Source organism: Coregonus clupeaformis, unplaced genomic scaffold (assembly GCF_020615455.1).
Source record: "Coregonus clupeaformis isolate EN_2021a unplaced genomic scaffold, ASM2061545v1 scaf0025, whole genome shotgun sequence".
Lineage (NCBI taxonomy): Eukaryota > Metazoa > Chordata > Actinopteri > Salmoniformes > Salmonidae > Coregonus > Coregonus clupeaformis.
The window spans coordinates 940599-967016 of record NW_025533480.1 but is presented as its reverse complement, the minus strand read 5'-3'; the positions used below and the strand labels follow the sequence as shown (position 1 = coordinate 967016).

At 43.7% G+C, this 26418-nt stretch overlaps 1 protein-coding gene across 5 annotated transcripts in view; it reads right to left on the bottom strand.

Moving 5' to 3' along the window:
• The window catches only part of LOC121543671 (dedicator of cytokinesis protein 4-like), a 125881-nt gene that overhangs the window by 30543 nt on the left and 68920 nt on the right, over window positions 1–26418 (bottom strand). For 3 of the 5 annotated variants that reach the window (XM_041853725.1, XM_041853728.1, XM_041853726.1), the window contains exons 14-34: window positions 24318–24442; window positions 23469–23631; window positions 19360–19466; window positions 17339–17492; window positions 15820–15917; window positions 15503–15586; window positions 14707–14807; window positions 12433–12514; window positions 11429–11599; window positions 8167–8359; window positions 7184–7320; window positions 5716–5850; window positions 5257–5355; window positions 4848–4942; window positions 4636–4711; window positions 4303–4403; window positions 3951–4009; window positions 3673–3821; window positions 3316–3401; window positions 699–725; window positions 275–431 (exon numbers count right to left, since the gene is read on the bottom strand). In XM_041853725.1, the coding sequence (XP_041709659.1) occupies window positions 275–431; window positions 699–725; window positions 3316–3401; window positions 3673–3821; window positions 3951–4009; window positions 4303–4403; window positions 4636–4711; window positions 4848–4942; window positions 5257–5355; window positions 5716–5850; window positions 7184–7320; window positions 8167–8359; window positions 11429–11599; window positions 12433–12514; window positions 14707–14807; window positions 15503–15586; window positions 15820–15917; window positions 17339–17492; window positions 19360–19466; window positions 23469–23631; window positions 24318–24442 (2399 nt within the window). The remainder of the gene's footprint in view (window positions 1–274; window positions 432–698; window positions 726–3315; window positions 3402–3672; window positions 3822–3950; window positions 4010–4302; window positions 4404–4635; window positions 4712–4847; window positions 4943–5256; window positions 5356–5715; window positions 5851–7183; window positions 7321–8166; window positions 8360–11428; window positions 11600–12432; window positions 12515–14706; window positions 14808–15502; window positions 15587–15819; window positions 15918–17338; window positions 17493–19359; window positions 19467–23468; window positions 23632–24317; window positions 24443–26418) is intronic. The other 2 variants (XM_041853727.1, XM_041853729.1) reach the window with 1 other exon arrangement.

Here is a 26418-nt window from a genome sequence, read left to right as displayed (position 1 = left end):
CCCCAGGTTGGCGTGGTAACAAAGACAACACAGAACATATTGTATGTATGAGGGGGCTATGAACTCATGGAGCCCTGATCTAAAAAGCATGATCATCATAGCAACTTTAACATCATCGGGAATGGAACAGAAACACAGCTTTGGTCCTGTTCTCTTAACACAATAGTTCAAAGGGACAAAAGGCTAGCAACAAATAAATGGGGTTTCTATGGTGAGATAAGAGCAGTGATTAAATCTATTCGAGGGCCACAGACGGAAAGAGACTGTCACTGACCAGCAGACTGACGGTGCAGCCAATCTTCTTCCCATCCACCTCCCCCAGCTTCATGCAGTCCCTGTAGTCCAGTAGTCTCTCCATCAGACGTGTGACGGTGGCGATGAGAGAGATGCCACTCTCCCTCCAGGTCTCCCTCTCAATCTTCTTCAACAGACTGGAATAGCGAGAGAGAGAGAGAGAAAGGGAGAGAGAGAGTGACAGAGGCGAGAAGGGGAGAGAGGGGGAGAAATAGACATAGAAGAAGAAAGAGAGCAGGAGAGAGAGAGAGAGCAAGCAGAGAAAAAGAGAGAAAGAGACAGAAAAAGAGGAAAGAAATAAACTCTTAAACCTGCTGTCAGTCATGTTGTCCTGTCTCACAGCAGTAAAGCACATCCCTAACAGAAGGACAACACACTGTGTGTAGAGTATTGGAGTGTCTTACCTAGGGTACGGACCAAACAGAGGGATTCTACTCCGGGAAAGCAATGGTAAAACAAATTAATATTAATAGATTAATAATATCAGCACACACTCACACAGGTTAACTCAGGGTTAGTGATGTTAGTCAGTTAGATAAGGAAACGGAGTAGTCAGGTAGATAAGGAAAAAGACTGTATACAGCTATAAAGGCTAAAAGGTGTCTGCACCCCATGTTAGGGAAAACTTTACCAATATATTGAAATAAACTGTATCCAGATCAAACATGTAAAATACTGTGGTGGAGGGAGTGCAATGTGATGGCACTAAGCTTTACAGTGTTCCACATGTACACTGACACAGACTGACCAGGTGAATCCAGGTGAAAGCTATGATTCCTTATTGCTGTCACCTGTTAAATCCACCTCAATCAGTGTAGATGAAGGGGAAGAGACAGGTTAAAGAAGGATTTTTAAGCCTTAAGACAATCGAGACATGGATTGTGTATGTGTGCCATTCAGAGGGTGAATGTGCAAGACAAAATATTTAAGTGCCTTTGAATGGGGTATGGTAGTAGGTTTGAGTGTGTCAAGAACTGCAACGCTGCTGGGTTTTTCACGCTCAACAGTTTCCTGTGTGTATCAAGAATGGTCTACCACCCAAAGAACATCCAGCCAACTTGACACAACTGTGGGAAGCATTGGAGTCAACGTGGGCCAGCATCAATATTCCCTCTAATATTTTTCAGCACTGAGCAAATTTCAGGTCTGCTGAGAGCAAACTTGAACCTTGTGAAATTTTCGTGCAACGTCCAGCGCGCGTTTACTGTGAACACTGAGGCTGTACTCGCTTTAAGTTACTGTTTTACAGTGGCCAAGTAGGCTACTGTGGCTATTTGATCATAATGTAGCCTACCAGAGTAGCCTACCATCAAAAACAATTTAGAAAATGTATCACATAACATTTTAACATGTAAATAGTGGTTCTATTATTCAGCCTACAGTAGCAGCCAATGTGTGTTGTTCAATGTAGGCCTACATTCCATGAGACTTTTGAAAAAAACATGCAGGGCTTGACATTAACCTGTTTATCCACTTGTCCTTCAGACAAGGAGGTGACTGAACATTTTGCTGTGTTGTTTGATGCAAGAAACCACTTTACAAAATAAAATGCACTATTATTCCCATACCATTATTACAAAGAATCAGACAAATTATGCTACCCTCTGCCTATTGCCTACTTAGCTTATTCAAGCCTGTCTCAAAATACAACACTGCCCCTTTAAGACATAAACAAAAGCTCTTTACCTGACTCGCTTTTCAAAGATGGCTAGAAATGTACACGTTTTGTGCTCTTGTAGGAAGCAATCACTCCCCTATTGCTGACTACAAATTAGCTATAACTGGGCTAATAATTCACTAACTAGCAAAGGATATGAACAAAATGTGCACACGTGGCTACATGCAGCTCTCGCTTTGATCTCAAAACAAGCACATAATAATCACAACCGCTCATGCTGTAAAACAGTCCAATTCAAAGTAAATTGTATATTTGCATATAGGCCTACCGCAGCTCTGATTGGTTATGGTGCACCGGTCTGTGTAGAGTACGGCCTGAGTTGTGCCTGTCAATGCAATAGAATCCTACTCTTGCATAGTTAGTTTTGCATACTAAGTCTTGCATAGTTCGTTTTGTTTCAGTATGTTGCATTGAAAGTGGCTAATATTGCGTTGATTCGATCACAATTCCCACAGTAAAGGGAAACGTTGATAGTGTTAACTAACAGGGAAAACTAGAAAGTTGAGAAGTTCAATCTCCTGCTTCTCTGCGCAGGCTGATTTTTCTTCTGCGTTGCAGTCCCTGGGGGAGCTGTATGCCTGCACGCACCTTAGAGGGACATGGGCTAGCATCCCTGTGGAACGCTTTCGACACCTTGTAGAGTCCATGCCCCCGACAAATTGAGGCTATTCTGAGGGCAAGAGGGGTGCAACTCAATATTAGGAAGGTGATCCTAATGTTTTGTACACTGATGGTGGACAAGGCAGTGACACATCATATGGATGTTGGACTGTACGTGCGTGTATGTGACTGATTCCTCTAAAGCAAATTAATGTTGCCCTATGCTGAGCTCTAACCAGTGTAGAAACTTGTTTATAAACTAGTTACAGAGCTCATAAACTAGTTATAACGCTCATATAAAGCTCATAAAGCTTCTACATCTCAAAACCAGCTTGTGGAACATTCATAAATTGCCCAATTGATGTCTGACAAAAAGTGGGACTATGATATATGGGCTTGCAGTGAGATAGGGAGAGAATTGCTCGAACACTGCACAGACCAACAAAAAACAACACTCATACACACACACAAGCGCTACAGCACAAAGCATGCAAGGTGAAGGGACCAACCTGAGCACACGGACAAGGAGATCTCAGAGAAGAGGCGTGAAGGAGTATGGATATGAGGAGGTGCTTGTCTGGATTATTCAAAACACTTACCTTGTTACACCCTTCCCTCCCCACATACATCCCTCCATCCCTTCACAAGTCCTCTTACCTTACTCAATACAACATACAGACGAACTGATTCTGATAATGACGTTTACAGTGTGGGAGACTGTATGCGTGTTCCCTCTGACTCACATGCTGTTGAAGAGCTCTCTGTACGTCTCGTCTCCTTTGCCTTCTGACATCAGACTGTCCAGTTTGTCTATCAGCTTGGCCTCCACCTGACGAGAGAACATATTGTTTATGTAATCAGTCTATATCAATACATGGATGCCACCATTGGGCACAGTCGGTCTGGTCTGGTGGAACTGCAGTACCCATAAAGTGCCACCAGGAGGTGCTAGTGCTGGTCCCAGTCAGTCCAGTACCAGAGCTATATTGACATTTTAGTCATTTAGCAGACGCTCTTATCCAGAGCGACTTACAGTTTTAGTGAGTGCATAAATTTTTCATACTATATGAACTGCATATATGGACGGCTCTGTCCATTACCTGTTTGAAGTTTCCGCTCCTCCTCTGCTCCCAGTCCATCATGTCATGGAAGATGGGGATCATGACGTTCCTCAGGTCAGGCTGGGGAACCAGGGTCACCTCCAGGAACGGACCTATCATCGCCGGGATGAAGTTCAACTTGTGTTCACCTGGAGAGAGTGAGGGAGAGAGAGATGGAGAGAGCAGGAGAGAGAGAGATCAACTACATTCCTCTGAGTGACTAGCAATAATCCAATAAAGTGATACAGAAATAGAATGAGAATGTGACTGTATCGTACCTAAGTTCTGCCACATGCTGAAGATCTCACAACCCATCATCACCCTCATGTCTCCATACCTGTACAACGAGATAACACACAGCGCGAGATCAGAACAGCGCCGAACCCAGGATGTGAAATGTGAAGAAAGTTAATGAGTGTGTACTTATAATAATAATAATAATAATAATAATAATAATATGCCATTTAACAGACGCTTTTATCCAAAGCGACTTACAGTCATGCGTGCATACATTATTATTTTTTTGTGTATGGGTGGTCCCGGGGATCGAACCCACTACCTTAGCGTTACAAGCGCCGTTCTCTACCAGCTGAGCTTTAGAGGTGTACTGTATGTAGAGACAACACTTACTTCTCCAGTACTCTCTTCCTCTTGGATGGAGAGAAGGACTCCAGTTGAAGACAGGGCTGGTTGATGAAGATGACAGACAGATAGAAGTACGAGTCCCACACCTAAGGAAGATACATAAAAACACATTATAGCAAGTCAATAACACATAGAAACACATTATAGCATGTCAATAACACATAGAAACACATTATAGCATGTCAATAACACATATAACCACATTATAGCATGTCAATAACACATATAACCGCATTATAGCATGTCAATAACACATATAACCGCATTATATGTTGTTTTTTAACAAAGAAAGACAAAGTGGATATAAGCAGCTCTTACCTTGTAGTCAAACTTCTCATTGAGGAAATTTTTCCTCAGAGCATCAGAGAGGTACAGGACTGTTGTTATGATGACACTGAGAGAGAGGGGATAATAAGATTAAGTTGATAAACCAGACTAAGAACAGGTGTCAGCTAATGAGGAGTAACTATGGAGGGACACCATTTTGAATCAAATATGTTAGCTACTGCAAGGGGGAAAAGTGATCTTACTTGTTGGTGACCAACCGCATGACAGTCCAATCTTTCGGGAACATCTCTGGCCGAATCAGAATGCGGAAAACTGTGAAAATCTGCAAGAGGAAGTCCTGAGAAAACAGCAATTGCCATTCAGCACATCACCAAACTATGAATCTAAAGTAATATATTCAGAGTGGTAGTGCATTCATGATATCCATAGTGTGCATTTATGGTATTCATTCCTATTACTGTGAACTTAGTGACCCCATTTCTTCCTGCCCACATTCCTATCACTCCATCTCACCTCTTCCTCAACCCCTGGCATAACCGTTCCTCATTCCACACACACACTCCTGCTACTGACTATGGCTCACACATGAGCTGAGTCATCAGTCAGATTCTGCTGAGTGGTGTATGTGAGTGTGTCTGTGTGTAGCCTTACCCTCAGGTCGTCTTTGCTGGTGAAGACCTGCAGGAGCTGCTGGTAATGTTTATCACTCATCTGTCTGAGGAGAGCCAGCAGGCACGCCACAAACTCCCCCTGTGTGTAGAGAGTAGAGAGAGAGAGAGAGAGAGAGAGAGAGAGAGAGAGAGAGAGAGATATAGAGAGAGAGAAACAAGAGAAACAGCTTTTAACATCTGAGACATTGGCCACATATACTAGCTCTAACAGTGAGAGAGATGAAAGACCATGCATCTCCATGGAAGTCCTGTAAACACTACAGTCAGAACAGGCTGGGAGAGAAATAAAGTGGTTATGGTTAAGAGCAGGACAGAAGTACAGCTCTTTTTAACCACAAATGCAGTTTCAATCATTGACCTTAAAACCTACATTTAGAATGACTAGCAGTTAGATACACACACACACATGCACCCACACACAGAACACACACACACTGACCGTGATGTCCTGGAACTGCAGTCTCATATTGGTTCCGGCTGGTTGTGGTCTGTTAGTGATCTCAAGGATGGTCCTCATCAGGACAACCAGCAGACTGTCCACTATCAAATCCACCTCCTCAGAAACCACTGGCTCCTAGTGACACACACAAGTTCACATTAAGTTTCACACAGGTACATATGGTAGACAGGTACATGATCATGCCTGAAGTATGCAAACACAGGTGACACAAAAAGATAGACCACTAGCCAATACTAGCTAAACCAGTCTTAAACAATCGGACACACATTAGAGAGATTAAGTGTGCGTGTGTGTGTGTGCGTGTGTGTGTGTGATCCAGATTGCCAGCCTGCTCCTTGGTGGCTCCATGAGCCACAGCAACAGAGCAACAGCAGAGGGAAACTAAGGCCAAGGAAGAGAGAGTCCATTTCCCCACTCCATTCTGAGAAGGGAGCCCCATGTTGGATAGACAAAGTGATAATGAGAGAGAGTGTCAGACTGGCACACTGGCTGCTCCTGCTGTCACTTCATCTTAGCCATGTTCACAGCCCAGTCTGTCAGAGCTGTGTGTGTGTGTGTGTGTGTGTGTGTGTGTGTGTGTGTGTGTGTGTGTGTGTGTGTGTGTGTGTGTGTGTGTGAGAGAGAGAGAGACTAGCTGCTTACAAACAGGCCAGCACCATGTCAAGGTCAGGATGACACTAACACACTCACAGGGACAAACTGCCACATCTACACTGTTATGTTTCATTAATGGATTCCAATTGGATTGGATTGTTTATTTGTTCTGGCACCTATCTGTTTACTTCATTACTTGATCAATGAACCACATTTCTTTGAGTCTATTGTCAGTCTGGCAGGTTTTGCTAGTTTATTTTATCACGTCAAGCAAACAAACAAAGCTGTATTGAGATCACAATACTGTCACGCCCTGACTCAAGAGACTCTTATATGTTGAGTCAGGGTGTGTATATTCTTTGTTATATATATTCTATGTTGTAGTTCTATTATGTGTAGATCTATGTTGGCCGGTGTGGTTCCCAATCAGAGGCAGCTGTAGCTCGTTGTCTCTGATTGGGGAAAAATACTTAGGCAGCCTATTGGCACTAGTGGGTTGTGGGATCTTGTTCCGTGTAAGGTATGTTGTTTGTGTCTACCTTGGACTTCACGTTTCGTTTAGTTTGTTGTTTTGTCATTGTGTTTATTCGGTATAATAAACATGTATGCATATCACGCTGTGCCTTGGTCCGTCCCGTCCTTCAACGAACGTGACAAATACACATTGTTGTTATCAATATCAAGGGAACAATACAATTTTTGAGCAATGCCTTTTGAGCTATTAACTGTGAGGTAACCTCGATTAACCCAGAACCTCAAATCTTGCACAATCTGTAGTCTGTCCATGATTAACTGTGAGGTGGCAGCCTAAAACACTACACTACCCATGGTGCTCATCTGTAGCTGTACTCACGGTGGTGACAGAGTCGTCCTTCTTGATGAGAGAGAGCATGCTGGTGAGGATACGGGCACACATCACCAGGTCTCTCTGCTCCTGCATGTGGGCCTGCAACAGACGCAACACCACCGGGAGCAGGATACACCTCGACTCTGGAATACACACAAGTACACACACATGAACATGAAAACACACACACGCTCACACACACAGACAGGAAAATACTAGCATGTGTGTTCTGCTCAAACACCTGTTTTTCTATTTTCCTTCCTCTCTTGGGTGTGATTTTAACCTCCAGCCCGCCCTCTTAGGAAGCAGCTAATAAAATGTTACCACGACTATTTGTGTGAGTATATAATTATCATTAACATTCTCTCATGTCACCCCACTCCTCCGCACACTCCACTGGCTTCCAGTTGAAGCTCGCATCTACTACAAAACCATGGTGCTTGCCTACGGAGCTGTGAGGGGAACGGCACCTCCTTACCTTCAGGCTCTGATCAGACCCTACACCCAAACGAGGGCACTACGTTCATCCACCTCTGGCCTGCTAGCCCCCCTACCTCTACGGAAGCACAGTTCCCGCTCAGCCCAGTCAAAGCTATTCGCTGCTCTGGCACCCCAATGGTGGAACAAGCTCCCCCACGACGCCAGCACAGCGGAGTCACTGACCATCTTCCGGAGACACTTGAAACCCTACCTCTTTAAGGAATACCTCACAAAAAAAAGTGGTTGTCCCACTGGCAATCATAAGTTGAATGCACCAATTTGTAAGTCGCTCTGGATAAGAGCGTCTGCTAAATGACGTAAATGTAAATGAACTACAATTAACTGGCAAGTGCGCCTGTGTAGGTATGTAATTACTAGCAATTTTGTTTAATCATGTGTGTGCAATATGTGTGTTTGTTTGTGTGCATATATAACCCCCAAATGTTTGCTTGTGAATGTTGTGTAAGTTATTAAATATTATGTGTGTGTTTGTGTGCGTGTGTTCCTACCTGGGTTGGTGTACAGCTGGCTCTCCACGGTCTTGGCGATGCAATGAAGCTTGACAGCTTCCAGGGGGCACTCAGCGTGAACGGTGGCGGGCAGGCTGCCCAGCGTCTCTCTGACGAAGCCTGCTACCTCCCTCACCGTGAAGATCTTCAGCAGCTCCCCATACACCGCAGGGAACGTCAGCAGAAACACCGCCTGGGAATAAACAGACACTGTATAAATATAGATATCTAGCAGTATGTAGTACAGGCTTCTACCTAAAGTGACTTACAGTTAACACATAAGCTACTGTATAGTCAGTATACTGTATGTTACTCAAACCATATACAGTCTAGGTCTAGGTCCCCAACACACTTATCTGCAGAGGCTTTTACCTAAAGTGATCTACAGTTCTAGTAACAAACAGGCTATTCAGTAAATGTTGCCCATGAGAAATCAAACCAATCATAACCAATGCTTCAACCGATACAGTCTAGGACCCCAACACACACAGCAGAACGTCTATTCTATGCCTGTACAGAAACACAATTCCACTACAGTATAATATAAGATATATCTTGATATCCCTTATCTCTAACCTACAGTGCCTTCAGAAATGATTCATACCCCTTGACTTAATCCACATTGTGTCGTGTTATAGCCCCCCAGATAGCATATGAACATGTCATAAGCAATGTCAAAATGTGTAGAATTGCAGGAAATTATCTTTAACGGTCGACATTGAGCACGAAAAACAGTCCATCTCCTCCTCTTTCTCAATTTTCAAACAGAAATGGGTGTGCCTTTGGTGGTTCATCGATGTGTCATTCTGGTCATGAGCGCTGCGACCGACGTAGCTAGTTTGTTAGCTAAGCTAGCCACTGTAGCTATCCAGTAACTCCTCCAGTATGTGTTGACGTCATTTCACAGGTTTTGTTTTTGGAACGGAAGCTGTAGAGATCGGAAAGAAATGGCAGTTCTGTAGCCAAATATCTTATTCATAATTCGTTTTTTGTTTTTAATAATTAAAATTATGTGGGCGTACCCCAACAACAGAATGGGATGGGCATATACCGGTCATGAAAAATATTAATGCGAGTAGACCGCTGATTGGCCAGCTCATCCTCTTCAGGAGGATGACATCATCCTCTATAAGGAAATAGCAAGCATTTTTTTAAACGGTCTGTTTGAGATACAAGTTTGAGGTGGGGTTTTTGAAGAGGTTGGTTATAAATACGAGTATATGATGAGTCAACAACATTATTTAGGTATAAGTTAACAGAATATTAACTTTTAAAAGTGAGATTTTCACTGGACAGTTACTTTAAAATTGCAACATTTTCTCTCAGCCTCATAGCAAAATGTGTAGAGTAGCATGAGATGAGCTTTAAAATAGATTTTCTTTCTCTCTGACCCATGGCAAATGTGTAGAATTGAAGGAAATTAGCTTTAAAACTGCTAAGTAAATATCATCCTCATGGCAAAATGTGACGAATAGCATGAGATTAACTATAAAAATAGCAACGTTTTCTCTCTGTTCCTTTGCAAAATGTGTATAATTGAAGGAAATGATCTTTAAAACTGCAACATTTTCTTTCAGGCTCAAGACAAAATGTGTAGAATAGCATTATAAACATGTTTTTACTCTCTGCCCATACTGTAGTGGGGGTCCTTACATTTATCCTTCCACTGTGTTTTCAAAATATCCCTCCATATACCCCTCAAAATACCCCTTAAGAGAGGCATAAATCATGTCAAATTGTGCATTTATATTTATTTTTATGTCACAAAGACCCCCCCGTCTATGTACACCACAAGTTTGCCCTTGACACAAAGAGAGCTGCTAGCTAACTAATGTACTGGGTTGGAAATTACACTTATGTTAATCTCCAATCCCAAACCACTGGCCTTCATGGAGAGTTTGCCATCTGGGCACCATTCATTAATGCCTCCAACACACCTAATCCAGAGGTGCCATCAGCAGCAGCACAGTACAATACAGGATGAGGGGGAGGGGGGAAGCCGCCAGATTAACATGGATTAGGAGTGGCCTGATCTGCATTCTCCTATAGCCATTGTTCTGTTCTGTTGTAGATCAAGACTACAATAGATCAGCAATCAGACATTTTTTTTACTGGATTGTGCCAAGAGGTGCATAATTTTACTGTGCACTGTTACTGTTCTGACAGAGAGTCTCTGTGCCTAGTTAAAATGATTTCCCGGCGGCACTGGAGGGAGGAACCGGTGGAGCAGCAGGATAACACCAGGGTGAAATAACACCACATCCAAGGTGAAAACAACAGCGCAATGTGTCGTAAGGAACTCCAGCAGAGAGTGTGAGCCAGAGTGAGTGGTCAAGCAACAGGGTGAACAGGTCATCAGGTGGGTTCATTAGGAGGGCTGCTGTGGGAGTTTACACAGCTAAATGTGCAGCAAACACACACACAAACAGACAACACACACACACAGCCCAGTGGCTTATATCCTAGTGTGCAACCTTGAATTAGACCCACACATATTATCTGTGGAGGGCACAAGGGTGAGACAGGCTGGAGGCCAACAGAGAGCCACTGGGGAGAGATGATTATTAGAGCGAGCAGGGGGGGTGGGGGACACACACACATATATACTGTATTACTGTAGATTAGGATCCAGAGGATTTAGGGGAAGGAGGACAAGGGGGTCTCTGGGGTACTGGGGTATAATAAGCACACACACACACACACACACACACACACACACACACACACACCCTCATACTAATGTGTGTGTTTGTACAAACAAAGACATCAGCTGAAGACAGAGACACGCAGACACGCGAAGACACACGCTACACTGTGTGTAATTCAGATTATTTGTGGGTGTGTTTAGCAGCTTTGTTTTAGTCTTCCTGGAGAGCAGTTCAGCCTGGTTTCGTGCTGTGTAGCCCCCCAAGACAAAGCATGAAATATGAATTACCAAGTATCTCCAGGGCTTTATATCTGCGTGAAATTCAATTAAAAGCATTTTATTACAAATCAAACTGAATTAAGTGGGGTTGCTTGAAACATAACACGCACACACAAACGCACACAAACGCACACACACACACACAGAGAAACCTGCCTCCTGCTGTTATTGCCCAAGACATATAAAGCAAGACAGACCAGGATGCAATGTTGATAACCTCAGTGCTCTCTATCAATCATATGGGGCATGTTTCATGTCTGCACTGCGTCAAGTCACTGTGTCAGTGTCACGTGCACACACAAACACTGTAACAAAAACACACACACGGACACACACCTGTGTCTGCGTGACAGGGCTGGTGATCTTGTTCTCCTGGGACAGGAAGAAGCGGATGGACATGAAGAGCTCGTGGACACAGCAGCGGAACTCCTCCTCGCTCTGACCCCCCGTGGCGAGGGCGAAGAGACGCCGGGACTGGATGATGTACTTAAAGATGTACTCAGTGGCCTGGGGGGGAAATACAGTAACACACAGTTACTCACTGACAACATCACTCATCCACCTTGATGCTAGATAACACTGGTATTAAAACATAATGGGGAAACATATTAGTATGATGTGGGCCCCTGCAAATATGTGTGCTACTAGGTCATTAAAAGTCATGTGTTATGGAAATGTCGAACACCCAAGGCGTAGTTTTTCCACTTTTTGAAATTGCAGCAACAATATGAGCGAAAGGGGGGAAAACAGACTAATGAATGATACTGAGATATCATCAACACATGCTGAAGAGGATGTGTGTATGTATGTAGGTATGTATGTGTGTGTGTGTGTGTGTGTGTGTGTGTGTGTGTGTGTGTGTGTGTGTGTGTGTGTGTGTGTGTGTGTGTGTGTGTGTGTGTGTGTGTGTGTGTGTGTGTGTGGAGGTGTTTAACTATACTTGTGGGGACCAGAAGTCCCCACAAGAATAGTAAACCAAGAAAAATTTGACCAACTGGGGGAAGTTTGTTGGTCCCCACAAGGTGAAATGCTATTTCTAGGGGGTTTAGGGTTAAGGTTAGAATTAGTGTTAGGGTTAGAATTAGGTTTAGGGTTAGGAGATAGGGTTAGTTTTAGGGTTAGGGTTAGGAGCTAGGGTTAGGTTTAGGGTTAAGGTTCGGTTTTTGGGTTAAGGTTAGGGTTAGGGTTAAGATTAGGGTTAGGGTACGGGTTAGGGTTAGGTTTGGGGTTAGGGAAAATAGGATTTTGAATGGGACTGAATTATATGTCCCCACAAGGTTAGCTGCGCAAGACTGTGTGTGTGTGTGTGTGTGTGTGTGTGTTCAGGAGGGCACACTCACCTTGAGGACCTGCTGAATGTGATCCTGGTGCTCAGCATCTATGATGCGATCCACGTACCACTTCAGTACTTTGATCAGGTCCCTGTGAAAAACACACATCTAGCATCAACTACTGAACTAGACCTTTCTCTGCAATCACAATGCATTTACACCAGCAATCCAAGCATCCACCTACATATTCAAGAGACAACACACAAAGAATGCCTTGGTGTAGCATGCGTAAACACTTTATAGTGCATGTCAAATCTTTGAGTATGATACACCCATATTGTTGAAAATGTATGGCAATGGTGTTCATAATCAAACAATGTCTAGGGCTGAACAACCTTGGATTGTGTTCTGTTTATACGACAAAAGAAAAAGAACACAAGGGTTGGTTTATAAAATGTCTGTGTGTGGCTGTGCAATGGTGTGATAACAACACTTCAAATTCACACTGTGTACTGTATTAACATTAATGGGCAGGTTTGAGAGAGCACACACTTACAGATAATTGAAAAAAATCATAAGAGAGTATGAGTACAAGCAAAGGGAAAATAGTGGAGAGAGCAAATGGTCGTACAGTAATTTCCACAGAATGAGCATTTATGTGGGAGATGTTTTCGCCTGATTTTCTGTGATTGGACTGTGATTGCATGTTGATTGGTTTTCCCTTGGGTACATAGTGTACTGAAGAGACAGGCACCATTTTGTTGGAAATAATCAGCGAATAAAGTGTAGAATGTTATTTCTGGTACTAAATAGATACACTACATGACCAAAAGTATGTGGACATCTGCTCGTCGTACATCTCATTCCAAAATCATGGGCATTAATAGAGAGTTGGTCCCCCCTTTGCTGCTGTAACAGCCTTCCATTAGATGTTGAAACATTGCTGCGGAGATTCGCTTCCATTCAGCCACAAGAGCATTAGTGAGGTCGGGCATTGATGTTGGGCGATTAGGCCTGGCTCGCAGTCGGCGTTCCAATTCATCCCAAAGGTGTTCAATGGGGTTGAGGTCAGGACTCTGTGCAGGCCAGTCAAGTTCTTCTACACCAATCTTGATAAACCATTTCTGTATGGACCTCGCTTTGTGCACGGGGGCATTGTCATGCTGAAACAGGAAAGGGCCTTCCCCAAACTGCTGCCAAAAGTTGGAAGCACAGAATCGTCTAGAATGTCATTGTATGTTGTAGCGTTAAGATTTCCCTTCACTGAAACTAAGGGGTTAAGCCCGAACCATGAAAAACAGCCTCAGACCATTATTCCTCCTCCACCAAACTTTACAGTTGGCACAATGCATTTGGGCAGGTAGCGTTCTCCTGGCTTCCGCCAAACCCAGATTCGTCCGTCGGACTGCGAGATGGTGAAGCGTGATTCATCACTCCAGAGAAAGCATTTTCACTGCTCCAGAATCCAATGGCGGCGAGCTTTACACCACTCCAGCCAACGCTTGCTATTGTGCATGGTGATTTTAGGCTTGTGTGCGGCTGCTCGTCCATGGAAACCCATTTCATGAAGCTCCCGACGAACAGTTGCTTCTTGAGGCAGTTTGGAACTTGGTAGTGAGTGTTGCTATGCGCTTCAGCACTCGGCGGTCCTGGTCTGTGAGCTTGTGTGGCCTACCACTTCGCGGCTGAGCCATTGTTGCTCCTTTCCACTTCACAAAAACAGCACTTACAGTTCACCGGGACAGCTCTAGCAGGGCAGAAATTTGACGAACTAACTTGTTGGAAAGGTGGCATCCTATGATGGTACCACTATTAAAGTCACTGAGCTCTTCAGTAAGGCCATTCTACTGCCAATGTTTGTCTATGGAGATTGCATGGCTGTGTGCTCGATTTTAGACATCTCTCAGCAACGGGTGTGGCTGAAATAGCCGAATCCACTCATTTGAAGGGGTGTCCACATACTTTTGTATATATAGTGTACATACAGTATTATATTCTACTGAAGTCACTGAACAACTCAACAAAACCACCGTAGACTATGATTCTAGAGGCAGGCAACACTCTTTCTCTAAATGAGGGTGAGTTTATTTTAGCCTGGCAGGAGAGGGGTGTTAGTGAGAAATGAGTGTTAGAGCTTAACAGGTAGTGTGGGCAGAACAGTGTGAGTGTATCATATTGTGAGTTTGAGGCGACAGCACAGCGTCTGAGGAACAATGAGTGTATATGACAGGAAGTGTGTGTTTGCAGGGCCAAATCAATGTGAGATATTGAGGACACATCCTAATTATTACTTACCATAAAACAACCATAACATACCATAGGAAGAGAAAGAGAGAAACATACCTGTAAGACAAGGCTCCAGCAAAATGACTCTCAATATAGGTGTCCATGACGGGTTTGAAATGCTGGAACTTGCTATCCTGTAGCAGGTTAATAATGTGGACCTGAAAGAGCAAGCAAAATAATTCAGTAACATACCGCTTAATGCTTTCCACAAAATGCAACGCTCTTTATTTAGCCAACAACAAACAACCTATTTATTAAACCTAACCTCCTATGTGACAGAAACTGGCCTAGTTGTCCAGATTCATCTTGCTGTCACAAAGGCAGTTTGATTGCCTCACTGCCTCACTACAGCCTTTCACCCACGATAAATGAGAACAGAGCAGAGATGAGTGTGTGTGTGTGTGTGTGTGTGTGTGTGTGTGTGCGTGCGTGATTTACTGGACCGAGTCAGTTGCAGGCAAATCAATCCCTCAGGTCTATATTAGAGAGATGCAGCATGACCGGACTGGGATTGATCAACGAAGGCTGTGAAGCGTTACAGTATTAAGCACATCCATTGGCTCAAGCTTCCAGTGTGTGTGTGTCTGTGTTTACCATGCATCATTGCACTTTTTCTCTCTGACCGCAGTTAGCCACTATTGGACACAGGCCTTCTTCTCTAATGAGGCTTGGTCTACTTCCCAACACATGCGCACGCACACACTCACAATTAGTTCTGCTGTCATGACACCCCAATCCTGGCTCCAACCAGCATCCAACCAGTAGTGTTTAGAATCAACTAACGATTAGCTGTCAGGGAGGGAGAAAACAATATGCTAGGAAATAGAAGACCACAGAAGCAGTAGTCACTTACCAGGCAGTCAAACACCTTCAGTCCATACCTCTGGGAACTCTCGTCCAATATACTAAAGAGTGTATCAAGTGTGTCCTGTAAAAACTGGTGAGGGAGAGATAGAGGTAGAACATAAGAGTGAATATCTATGAGATCATGTGGTGAAAATAATATGATACATCTATAAAACACATCTAGAACACATATTGATTTCTGTTTTGAAGTTGAGCAGACTTTAAGTAAAACACAGAAAAGGCCAATCTAAACAGGCCATCGTTTGAGGGACGTGATCATGAACCAATCAGGGTCAAGATAGAGGCCCCGGGGAGAGGCGGTACCTTGACTATCTCAGAGCCATCGATCTCCTTCAGCTTTGACAGGCTGTCATTTATCCTCTCTGGGTGGGCTCTCCACTTCAGCAGGTCTAACATGTCACCTACAGAGACAGATGAAGAGAAACAACCACCGTTACCTCATGAACAAACTCAGTTAGCTCACAGACATGTAGAGAGAGACTGTCTACTCTTGGTTCCTAGACACACACACACAGAGAGAAACATACAGATGTAGGATCTTAAATTTGAATCAGTTTGCTAAAGCAGGAAAATAATCCTGCAGCAGACAAATGTTACATTCAAATACACTAAAAGTTTGCATGTCCTGCTTTGCAGGAAAATTCACAGCAACAAAAGAGTGATCAAATTAAGACTTGACATCTGCACAGTAGCCTGGGTTTCTGCATAATGGCAACTTGCCGTTGTCTTGTCAAACAATATCATGGCAAGGCAATGAAGAAGCGTTATTGAATACACTACTCTGAGTATCCGTACAGAGAAACAACTTTCCATCACTATTTGGGAAATCGAGAAAATTTCTGTCAAAGCAATATGAGGGCGTATGGTTTAAGTGCTTTAATTTAATTACTGAAGTTCCTTCTGGAAAAAAGAACGTAATTCTATTCTATTCTATTTACAGGATATAATAAAACAAGTCAAACAATAAAACAGTCAAACAATCCATGAATTCTAAATAATGATGACATCTCAGAATGTAGCGAGCTTTAAACACTTAAAGCTATTTTTTTCCCAGCGTTAAATTCCCCAGACGATATGAATAAAATATCCAGGTTGAAGAATAAAGGACTTTGGATGTCTCAGTCTTCAACTGCACTTCTGAAGGTGTCTGCAACGTGCCAGTCTGTATGTGAGGAAGTACCTGTATTTCCCAGACAATAAACTAGATATATTCCTTGCACAATGTCTCTACTCACTTTGTGCAGCTCACGTTTCAGAATATTTACACTGAGTGGTAGACTGTTTGAGAATTCAGCAATACCACTGTAATATTCAAGGCAAGACAACGACTCAGAACGAGTCAGAAACAGACCAATATCCACTTTCCAGACTGAAGGATACACTTTACACTAGTAAGTGATCTGTCGCTGGATAATACATCCATAGAAAGTTGGAGCAGGCCTACTGTGGTGTAGGAAAGTGTAGGTCTACTGGTTTGGATGTAGGTCTACTGTGCAGATGCATGCTCTAATGCTCAGATGCATAGTCACTTTACCCCTACCTACATGTACAAATTATCTCGACTAACCTGTACCCCTGCACATTGACTCGGTACCGGTAACCCCTGTATATAGCCTTGTTATTTTATTGTGTTACTTTTTATTTTATTTTTTACTTTCGTTTATTTAGTAAATATTTTCTTAACTCTATTTCTTGAACTGCATTGTTGGTTAAGGGCTTTTAAGTAAGCATTTCACGGTAAGATCTACACCTGTTGTACTCGGCGCATGTGACAAATAGAATTTGATTTGATTTGATTTAATACTTTGACTTCCACTCTTACCATTCTGTGTGAGCTTAGTGGAGCAGAGGAAAGAGGTGATCCAAAAGGATTCCTTGGTGCCCTTCACAGCCTGGTTGTTGCCGGGCAGATTGGCTTTGGAGAAGGGCAGCTTGAGGTAACGGCTAGAGTCCTGGAGGTTAGCATTCTCCTCACACTGAAAGGAGCAGAGATAATGTACTGGGTTAGTGCCACTACAGGAGACTGAAGAAACAGGCTACAGTATTACGGTATTTGGTTCATTACTTAACTGCATTCTCAAACATTAAGGAGTTTGTTCCACTACAATATGATGCTTCCATACAGCTAGGAAAATGCAGTTTGGGGGATTTCATGTATTATTATTATCATCATCGAAACAAATATATTTGTTTCAATGATACATTGCAATAAAGTGAGCCCTCCGAATTTTTCCAGATCTCTAACTTTGAAATATTTTTGCCATGCTTTTTAATGTCTCAGCACAGATTGGAAAGTATTTTGAAGCTAGTGTTTAAATGTGTTCTGACTAACAGTTCAGGCTCTTCCCACACTGATGCTTACACGTGGTTAGTGCTGAATCCCTTTTCCCTATTTTGGCAATGAGAAACTAGGCCACGCCAATTTTTTTCAGCTTTTTGTCCTGACTTCCATCTGACAGTAAGAGGACTTTTTACGCCGATGGAAAACAACACAAGAAGATTCTCTCTTCAGAGGCGTCCAATGCAATTCCCCTAAAACACTACAGAGAACCAGCTGTCTCAGGTAATAGCACATCAAAGATCCTCAAAAGGGGAGACATGTAAGCACTTCAAAGCGCAAGGCTCCAAATGCAGCTGTATTTGAATTATACCACTTTACACACATTTCAAGGCAGCTAAAACTGTGCAAAACGGTCCACCTATAGACTATCCCTTATTGCTTGCAGACAGGTCAGACTACAGACTGCATCTGAAGCCAGGCCAAGGTGTTTTTAATCTCTCTGTTTCTCCTGTGTTAGGGGAAATGACCTGTTAGCAGTGGGCATCTTCTTAATGAGGTGGTGAGCAGGACTAGCAAAGGGCAAGCCCAGAACCACAGGGAGGGAGAGGCTGCATAATGGTTCTCCCACAGTCTCGACTCCTCTGTGCTCTCCCTGTCTGTCTGACTGTCTGTCTAACTAAGAGGAGTCTAGACAACCCCTAACCTGTCTGTCTCTCTACAGTACCTTGGATTATATTGTCTCTCTTTCAGGCCAAAACCTCTGTCTCAGAAGAGTCCAGACTATCCACAACCTGTGCATGCTCTCTTACCCTGCCTTTCTTTTTATAAAACTCACAGACCACCTACAGTGCTCCCTACCCCTTCCTGTCTCTCTCTTAACCCACAGCCTCAGTTCTCACTCACACACACACATAAACACACACACACACACACACAGCTACAGGCAACTGGCCCCGTAGTACAGAGCTGTGTTTAATTGGCTATGCCTGAGGGTTGGTTTAGCTGCTGTTTGCTTTGGACAGGCCATGTGTTAAGTGGAGAGCTTACTGGGGTAGCAATGAAAACCAGCTGGGAGGATGGCCAGCGCCTGTTTATGACAGAGTATAAACTGGAAAAGTATCAACGGGAAATAGCAGTGTGAGCATGTGATGTGTGTGTGCGCACGCGTGTATTTGTGCATGTGTGTGTGAGTGCTCACAGAAAATGCCCCCACACACACACACACACACACACACACACACACACACACACACGCTTCACCCATGTCTCACGCATTAACAGATATTACTCATCATCCTGCTAGCCTGCTCATTACTGAAGCATCTGACCCACCTAGCCACCGCTCTGGAGCCAAGCAGTCACTATCAATAATAATAATGTGATTGCATTATTATAGCTTTTTTCTCAAGATCTCAAAGAGCTTTACATTAAACAGTATGGATTGACTCATCCGCCACTAATGTGGAACGCCTACCTAAGTGATGACTATCATGGTGGACAGGTGAGAAATTATTGTATGTGTGTGTGCATCCGTGTGTATGTGTACAGTAGGGCTCTGGTACCTTATGAATGATGAGCTCGTGGGTGCCGTCCGGCAGTGTCCGTCCGTCCTCCTGCATCAGATGAACGAAGGAGTAGCCAAACAGCTTCTTCTCACCTTTGTCTTTCGCTGTGGAACACCGCACACATCCAACGTCACTATCAGGAAACACATGAGGATCTCTAGTACTATCACTGCTACTCTCTACTACTCTACGATCAGACAGCTATATTATAGAGAGCTTGACTGTGCAGTTATGCATCACAGGTGGCTGGTGGCACCTGAATTGGGGAGGACGGCCTTATAGCAATGGCTGGAACTAAATAAATGGAATTGTAGCAAACACATTGTTTCGATGTGTTTGATACCATTCCATTCACTCCATTCCAGCCATTATTATGAGCCGTCCTCCCCTCACCAGCCTCCTGAAAGCTCTATCGCTATGTTTAGAGCCTTGGAGGAAGTGAGGGAAAATGGTGGCTTTAAGCAGGTTTAAAAACAACACCTATGAGTCATAGTTCTGCAGAGGCTGCAGTATGCCCATGAGGGCAGCTGTGTGTCAGAGCAGGGGGTGGACATTACATGAGAAGTTTTCCTCAGTGTTGTGGGAGACTACAGGCCTGGAAGACGATTATGAGAAGATGCTGAGACACAGGCCCTTTTTACATTGACGAAAGTTGAAGGAGATTCTCGAGAGGTATCGAAAAAAATTCCAGAGAATAGACTAATTACTGCAATGTAAAGCTGTGAAATGCTCACGTCTCGACCGCTACCTACGGAGGTAGCACGCGACATTCGTCTGACAGTTACCCCCCTCCAAGCAGGGCAGTGTAAACAGAATTGTTTCGTTGAGCCCAACATGCCTACAGTAAAAAAAAAAATGTAAACCGTTGAAATGTATAGACATAGACATTCCTTATACAGTGAGGGAAAAAAGTATTTGATCCCCTGCTGATTTTGTACGTTTGCCCACTGACAAAGGAATGATCAGTCTATAATTTTAATGGTACGTTTATTTGAACAGTGAGAGACAGAATAACAACAAAATAATCCAGAAAAACGCATGTCAAAAATGTTATAAATTGATTTGCATTTTAATGAGGGAAATAAGTATTTGACCCCCTCTCAATCAGAAAGATTTCTGGCTCCCAGGTGTCTTTTATACAGGTAACGAGCTGAGATTAGGAGCACACTCTTAAAGGGAGTGCTCCTAATCTCAGTTTGTTACCTGTATAAAAAAAACCTGTCCACAGAAGCAATCAATCAATCAGATTCCAAACTCTCCACCATGGCCAAGACCAAAGAGCTCTCCAAGGATGTCAGGGACAAGATTGTAGACCTACACAAGGCTGGAATGGGCTACAAGACCATCGCCAAGCAGCTTGGTGAGAAGGTGACAACAGTTGGTGTGATTATTCGCAAATGGAAGAAACACAAAATAACTGTCAATCTCCCTCGGCCTGGGGCTCCATGCAAGATCTCACCTCGTTGAGTTGCAATGATCATGAGAACAGTGAGGATTCAGCCCAGAACTACACGGGAGGATCTTGTCAATGATCTCAAGGCAGCTGGGACCATAGTCACCAAGAAAACAATTTGTAACACACTACGCCGTGAAGGACTGAAATCCTGCAGCGCCCGCATGGTCATATACAGGCCCGTCTGAAGTTTGCCAATGAACATCCCGAGTGGCGCAGTGGTCTAAGGCACTGCATCGCAGTGCTAGCTGTGCCACTAGAGATCCTGGTTCGAATCCAGGCTCTGTTGTAGCCGGCCGCGACCGGGAGACCCATGGGGCGGCGCACAATTGGCCCAGCGTCGTCCAGGGTAGGGGAGGGAATGGCCGGCAGGGATGTAGCTCAGTTGGTAGAGCATGGTGTTTGCAACGCCAGGGATGTGGGTTCGTTTCCCACGGGGGGGCCAGTATGAAAAAAATAAAATAATGTATGCACTAACTGTAAGTCGCTCTGGATAAGAGCGTTTGCTAAATGACTAAAATGTAAATGTAAATGAATGATTCAGAGGAGAACTGGGTGAAAGTGTTGTGGTCAGATGAGACCAAAATCGAGGTATTTGGCATCAACTCAACTCGCCGTGTTTGGAGGAGGAGGAATGCTGCCTATGACCCCAAGAACACCATCCTCACCGTCAAACATGGAGGTGGAAACATTATGCTTTGGGGGTGTTTTTCTGCTAAAGGGACAGGACAACTTCACCGCATCAAAGGGACGATGGACGGGGCCATGTACCGTCAAATCTTGGGTGAGAACCTCCTTCCCTCAGCCAGGGCATTGAAAATGGGTCATGGATGGGTATTCCAGCATGACAATGACCCAAAACACACGGCCAAGGCAACAAAGGAGTGGCTCAAGAAGAAGCACATTAAGGTCCTGGAGTGGCCTAGCCAGTCTCCAGACCTTAATCCCATAGAAAATCTGTGGAGGGAGCTGAAGGTTCGAGTTGCCAAACGTCAGCCTCGAAACCTTAATGACTTGGAGAAGATCTGCAAAGAGGAGTGGAACAAAATCCCTCCTGAGATGTGTGCAAACCTGGTGGCCAACTACAAGAAACGTCTGACCTCTGTGATTGCCAACAAGGATTTTGCCACCAAGTACTAAGTCATGTTTTGCAGAGGGGTCAAATACTTATTTCCCTCATTAAAATGCAAATCAATTTATAACATTTTTGACATGCGTTTTTCTTGATTTTTTTGTCTCTCACTGTTCAAATAAACCTACCATAAAAATTATAGACTGATCATGTCTTTGTCAGTGGGCAAACGTACAAAATCAGCAGGGGATCAAATACTTTTTTCCCCTCACTGTATTTGAGACTTATTTTATTGAGTTAACTTAAATTGCAGTAACAGCCTGTTACATTTTGAAATTGTTGTCATAGTTTTAAGAATATTTTTTTTGTCAACTCTGTCTGGCTGGCTGCACTGAGCCACGTTAAACAGCTGATGTCCACTCCCCAGTGAATTACTAACGTTTTCAGTTGCAATTTGAGTTCACCACGTGATGATTTTCATGATATTAATCAAAATGAAGCCTGGTTTGTTCTAATGTTGTAAGATAGTCCTACTGTTCTCTTATATTTGTATGAGAGGGGTAATCATTCATTTTTGATAGGCTAACATTATGAAGACATGTTGTTAGCTTTAGCTAGCTAGCTAGCAGTAACTGCTTTTGTCTTGAAGCGTGTACGGACGAGAAACACTTTTTTTTTTTTTTACTGTCTGCACATGCTTGTGAATTGTTGCATTATTGAAGTGTAATGTGGTTTGGTTGCATTATTCAAGACTGTAATATTGTTAAGATGAAGTTTCTTGCATACCGATACAAAAAAAGATTGCAGTCAGAGAGTATAACTGCATTTATAGTGCAGTATAACTGCAGTATGCTGCAAATACTGCGTCCAAAATAACACCGTTTTTTTCTGCAGTAATTTTGCAGTGTAACTGCAGTTCAACTGCAGTACACTGCAATTATTCTGCAATTACTGTGTACAAAATACCACAGTCGACTGCAGTCTTTTTTTGTAAGGGTAGTTGAATAGTTTGTTGTAAGCATGCTTACTGGCTAGTGGCTATACTATAGGCTAATGTGACTGGGATATTTACGGTAAATGTTAAGCTGCAGTGCAAGAACGTCTGTTGCCAAGCCCCTGAAGTCTCTCTCGGCAACAACAATGTCCCAAAGGCTGGCAAAAGGTTTATAGCTGAGTCACACTGTACTGCACAGTGGCACTGGGCATCTTTCTTTTGGTGTTTTTCAGAGTCAGTAGAAAGGCCTCTTTAGTGTCCTAAGCTTTAATAACTGTGACCTTAACTGCCTACCATCTGTAAGCTGTTAGTGTCTTAACGACCGTTCCACAGGTGCGTGTTCATTAATTGTTTATGGTTCATTGAACAAGCATGGGAAACAGTGTTTAAACCCTTTACAATGAAGATCTGTGATGTTATTTGGATTTTTACGAATTATCTTTGAAAGACAGGGTCCTGCTGAGTTTACATGCACAGAAACACACAGAGACACAGACAACGAAACAGAAAAACGCACACACCCACGCATCCCTCTTCCCCCCACACACAATACATTATCCCAGAGTAGTGGTGGAGTAGTTTCTTACTGGAGCAGTGTCTGAACTCGAAGCGGACATGCGAGCCCCTAAACATGTCCACAGGGATGGGTAGTTTGATCTGCTCAGCCCAGCGGGGACTGTTGTTGTGGTAGAGCACAAAGGAGTGGTACTCATCCCCACCAGGCTCCCCTGACCCAGCCGCTACATAACTCTGGAGGAGAGAGAGAAGAGGATAGAGGTAGAGAGGAAGGGAGGTAAAGAGGGGTGAGAGAAAGAGGGGGGAGGATAAAGAGAGGGGAGAGAGCGGAGGAGAGAGAGGGGAGAGAGCGGAGGGAGGGGAGAGGGAAGAGAGGCAGGGGAGATAAGAGAGGGCAGAGGGGAGAGGAGAGAGTGGGGAGATAGTGGTGTTAATAGGTAGTGGAGATGAAAGCAAGAGATGGAGAGAGAGTGCAGGACACACACACTGTTTACTGGACCTGTGACGCACAGCACTCTCAGGTCTCGCTCTGGCTGAGTGAGTGACATGATTGTATGCAGAGGAGAGCTCTAGCAGAAGCAGAATCACATCTATTTTCTGTGTATTGCAGCAGCATCCTGCCTGATCAGGAAACCACAGTGTTTTACAGAGAACACTAGTACCCTACTAATGACCAACACCATGTGCCAACACCCATCCTCATCTCACATCTGGCTGAGGAACAACCAGTACACACCAGATTTACCCATATAGGCCTTCAACATTAGAAAACATTACCATTGTTCAGTTTGGTTGAACCAGGTTACCAGGTTACTATGAGAATTGAAAGCACAATCATGCCTGTAATATGGAAAATAAAAAAAATAAAAATATTTTGCTACAAGTAATGAATATTGTAATAAAGGAATGGATCATCTTACCTTCATGACCTGGCCTTCGATGTCCAGCACATAGACCGTGATCTCCACGTTCCTGGCAACGCTCTTCCCTCCTTTCTCAAACTCTCCTTTCTCCAGCGTCATGTACAGGTCATTCCTCATCTCTCCTGCAGGAGGGTGAACAGAGTGGTTCAAATAAAAAGAAAGAAAGAAAGTTGCACACTCTGTATATAGGGAAACCTAACCAACGTTTCGGCATGCAGTGCCTTGGTATACTCATCTAGTGTTTGATTGATGATATTTTAATGTAGTCAAATATTTTTCATTTGCTCCAGGAAAGAAGTTCCCTATCATGTCATGCAGGTTAGCATAAATACACACAAAGCCACATTGCAATTTCTCCTGCTGTTCAGTGGTCATTTACATGTATGATATACACATAAATGCTAGAGTTAAATGTCAGTACATAGTTAAATAAGTTAAAAAGGAGAAAAGTATGTTTATATCTATCAGCAAAGAGGAGGACAATGCATTGACACATCATACTGTCAGCAAGGATAGGGTGACCTCCTCACCCCAGTGACAGACATGGAAGTGACAGGGACTGACACAGGGTTGGCACAGGGCACAGATCTGTTTTCAGGGCAGATGGGTCTGAGGGTTCTGAATCTGAACATTCCACAAAAACAACAACGTCCCAAAGGCTGGCAAAAGGCGTCTAGCTGAGTCACACTGGACTGTACAGTGGCACCCTCCCTGCATACTTCATAAGCTTAAAATAACAAGTAAAATATGAAAAATAAATCGATGTGCTTGTTGTTTTTCCAAAGGCTTGGTTTTCACTTGCGCCTGCACTTTCAGACATGTTTGTGTTGCACTTTCAGGCATGTGTGGGGCTTAGGAAGTAGAATGGATGTACAGTCACAGTACAACATTACGGCTAAGCAACTATACCATTAAAGATGGCAGGTGCTTCCTGCAGTATGACTCAGACGGGTGACATGGATGCCATGTGGCTACACACACATACACACAGGCTGTCATCTAGTGATAACACATGAATGTGCTATTCCATCACCTCATCACCCGGTACCCCAGACCACAGGGTGTGACAGTTAAACCAGCCGCTCTTCATTTACTTTGTGAGATAAGGAGAATTACATCCCCACTTACATTCTGAGCTGGTGGGAAGTATTAGATCTGTACTGAGATAAGTGTACACACACACACACACAAAAGTAGATAGTAGCTGCCTCATATGAAAACAGCCTCCTGAGGAGGTCTGTCTGTAACTTCTCCGCCTAGAGAATAATTATAGGAAAGGACACATGTATACGCTCAAGGCAGCCTTTGACTGGTGCAGAAATTAGAAGGTCAGTCCTGGGCAGGAAATAGCCGAGTGGTAGTGGTACATGTTTTATAAATAGGGTTTTTGGAGAAGTAGCACAATATAGTGAGGCAACATCTGCACAAGAGAAGACAGGTCTGTATCCGCTTCAGAGAATGGTTAGCCACAGAATAGAAACGAGAGGAAGTCGTCTTCCATCCCTTTGTGTGTGTGTGTGTGTGTGTGTGTGTGTGTGTGTGTGTGTGTGTGTGTGTGTGTGTGTGTGTGTGTGTGTGTGTGTGTGTGTGCGCACGCGCGTGCAAATAGCTCTCCACATCTCCATCTAATAGCGTTCAGGGTCAGGGTCCAACTCAACCGGCTAATAGGCATCACCATGGTAACCCAGAGAGATCGACTCACACACACACACACAGCCTGGAAAGGCTGACAGAGAGAGCAGCGCAGCCTGACTATAATCCTCTGCCTACAGCAGCACACACACTGAAAGTAGGAGAAGACTCTCTGTGACAAACACTGTGAACATAAACCTCGAGCTACTGTAGAAGGCAAAACACTAGGGGACACAGCGAACGGTTCCTCTTTGTGTGTTGCTCTTTATGTGAATGGATGTACACATGGATCTTTCTTCATTCAAACAATGGCTTTATGTTTGTTTCGCAAGTCACTTTTACTGTACACTTTACTATGTACAGTAATTCATGCCAATATACACTCACTGGACAGTTTATTAAGTACATTCACCTAGTACCGCGTTTAATCCCCTTTTACCTCCAGAACAAACCCCCTTTGCCTGGC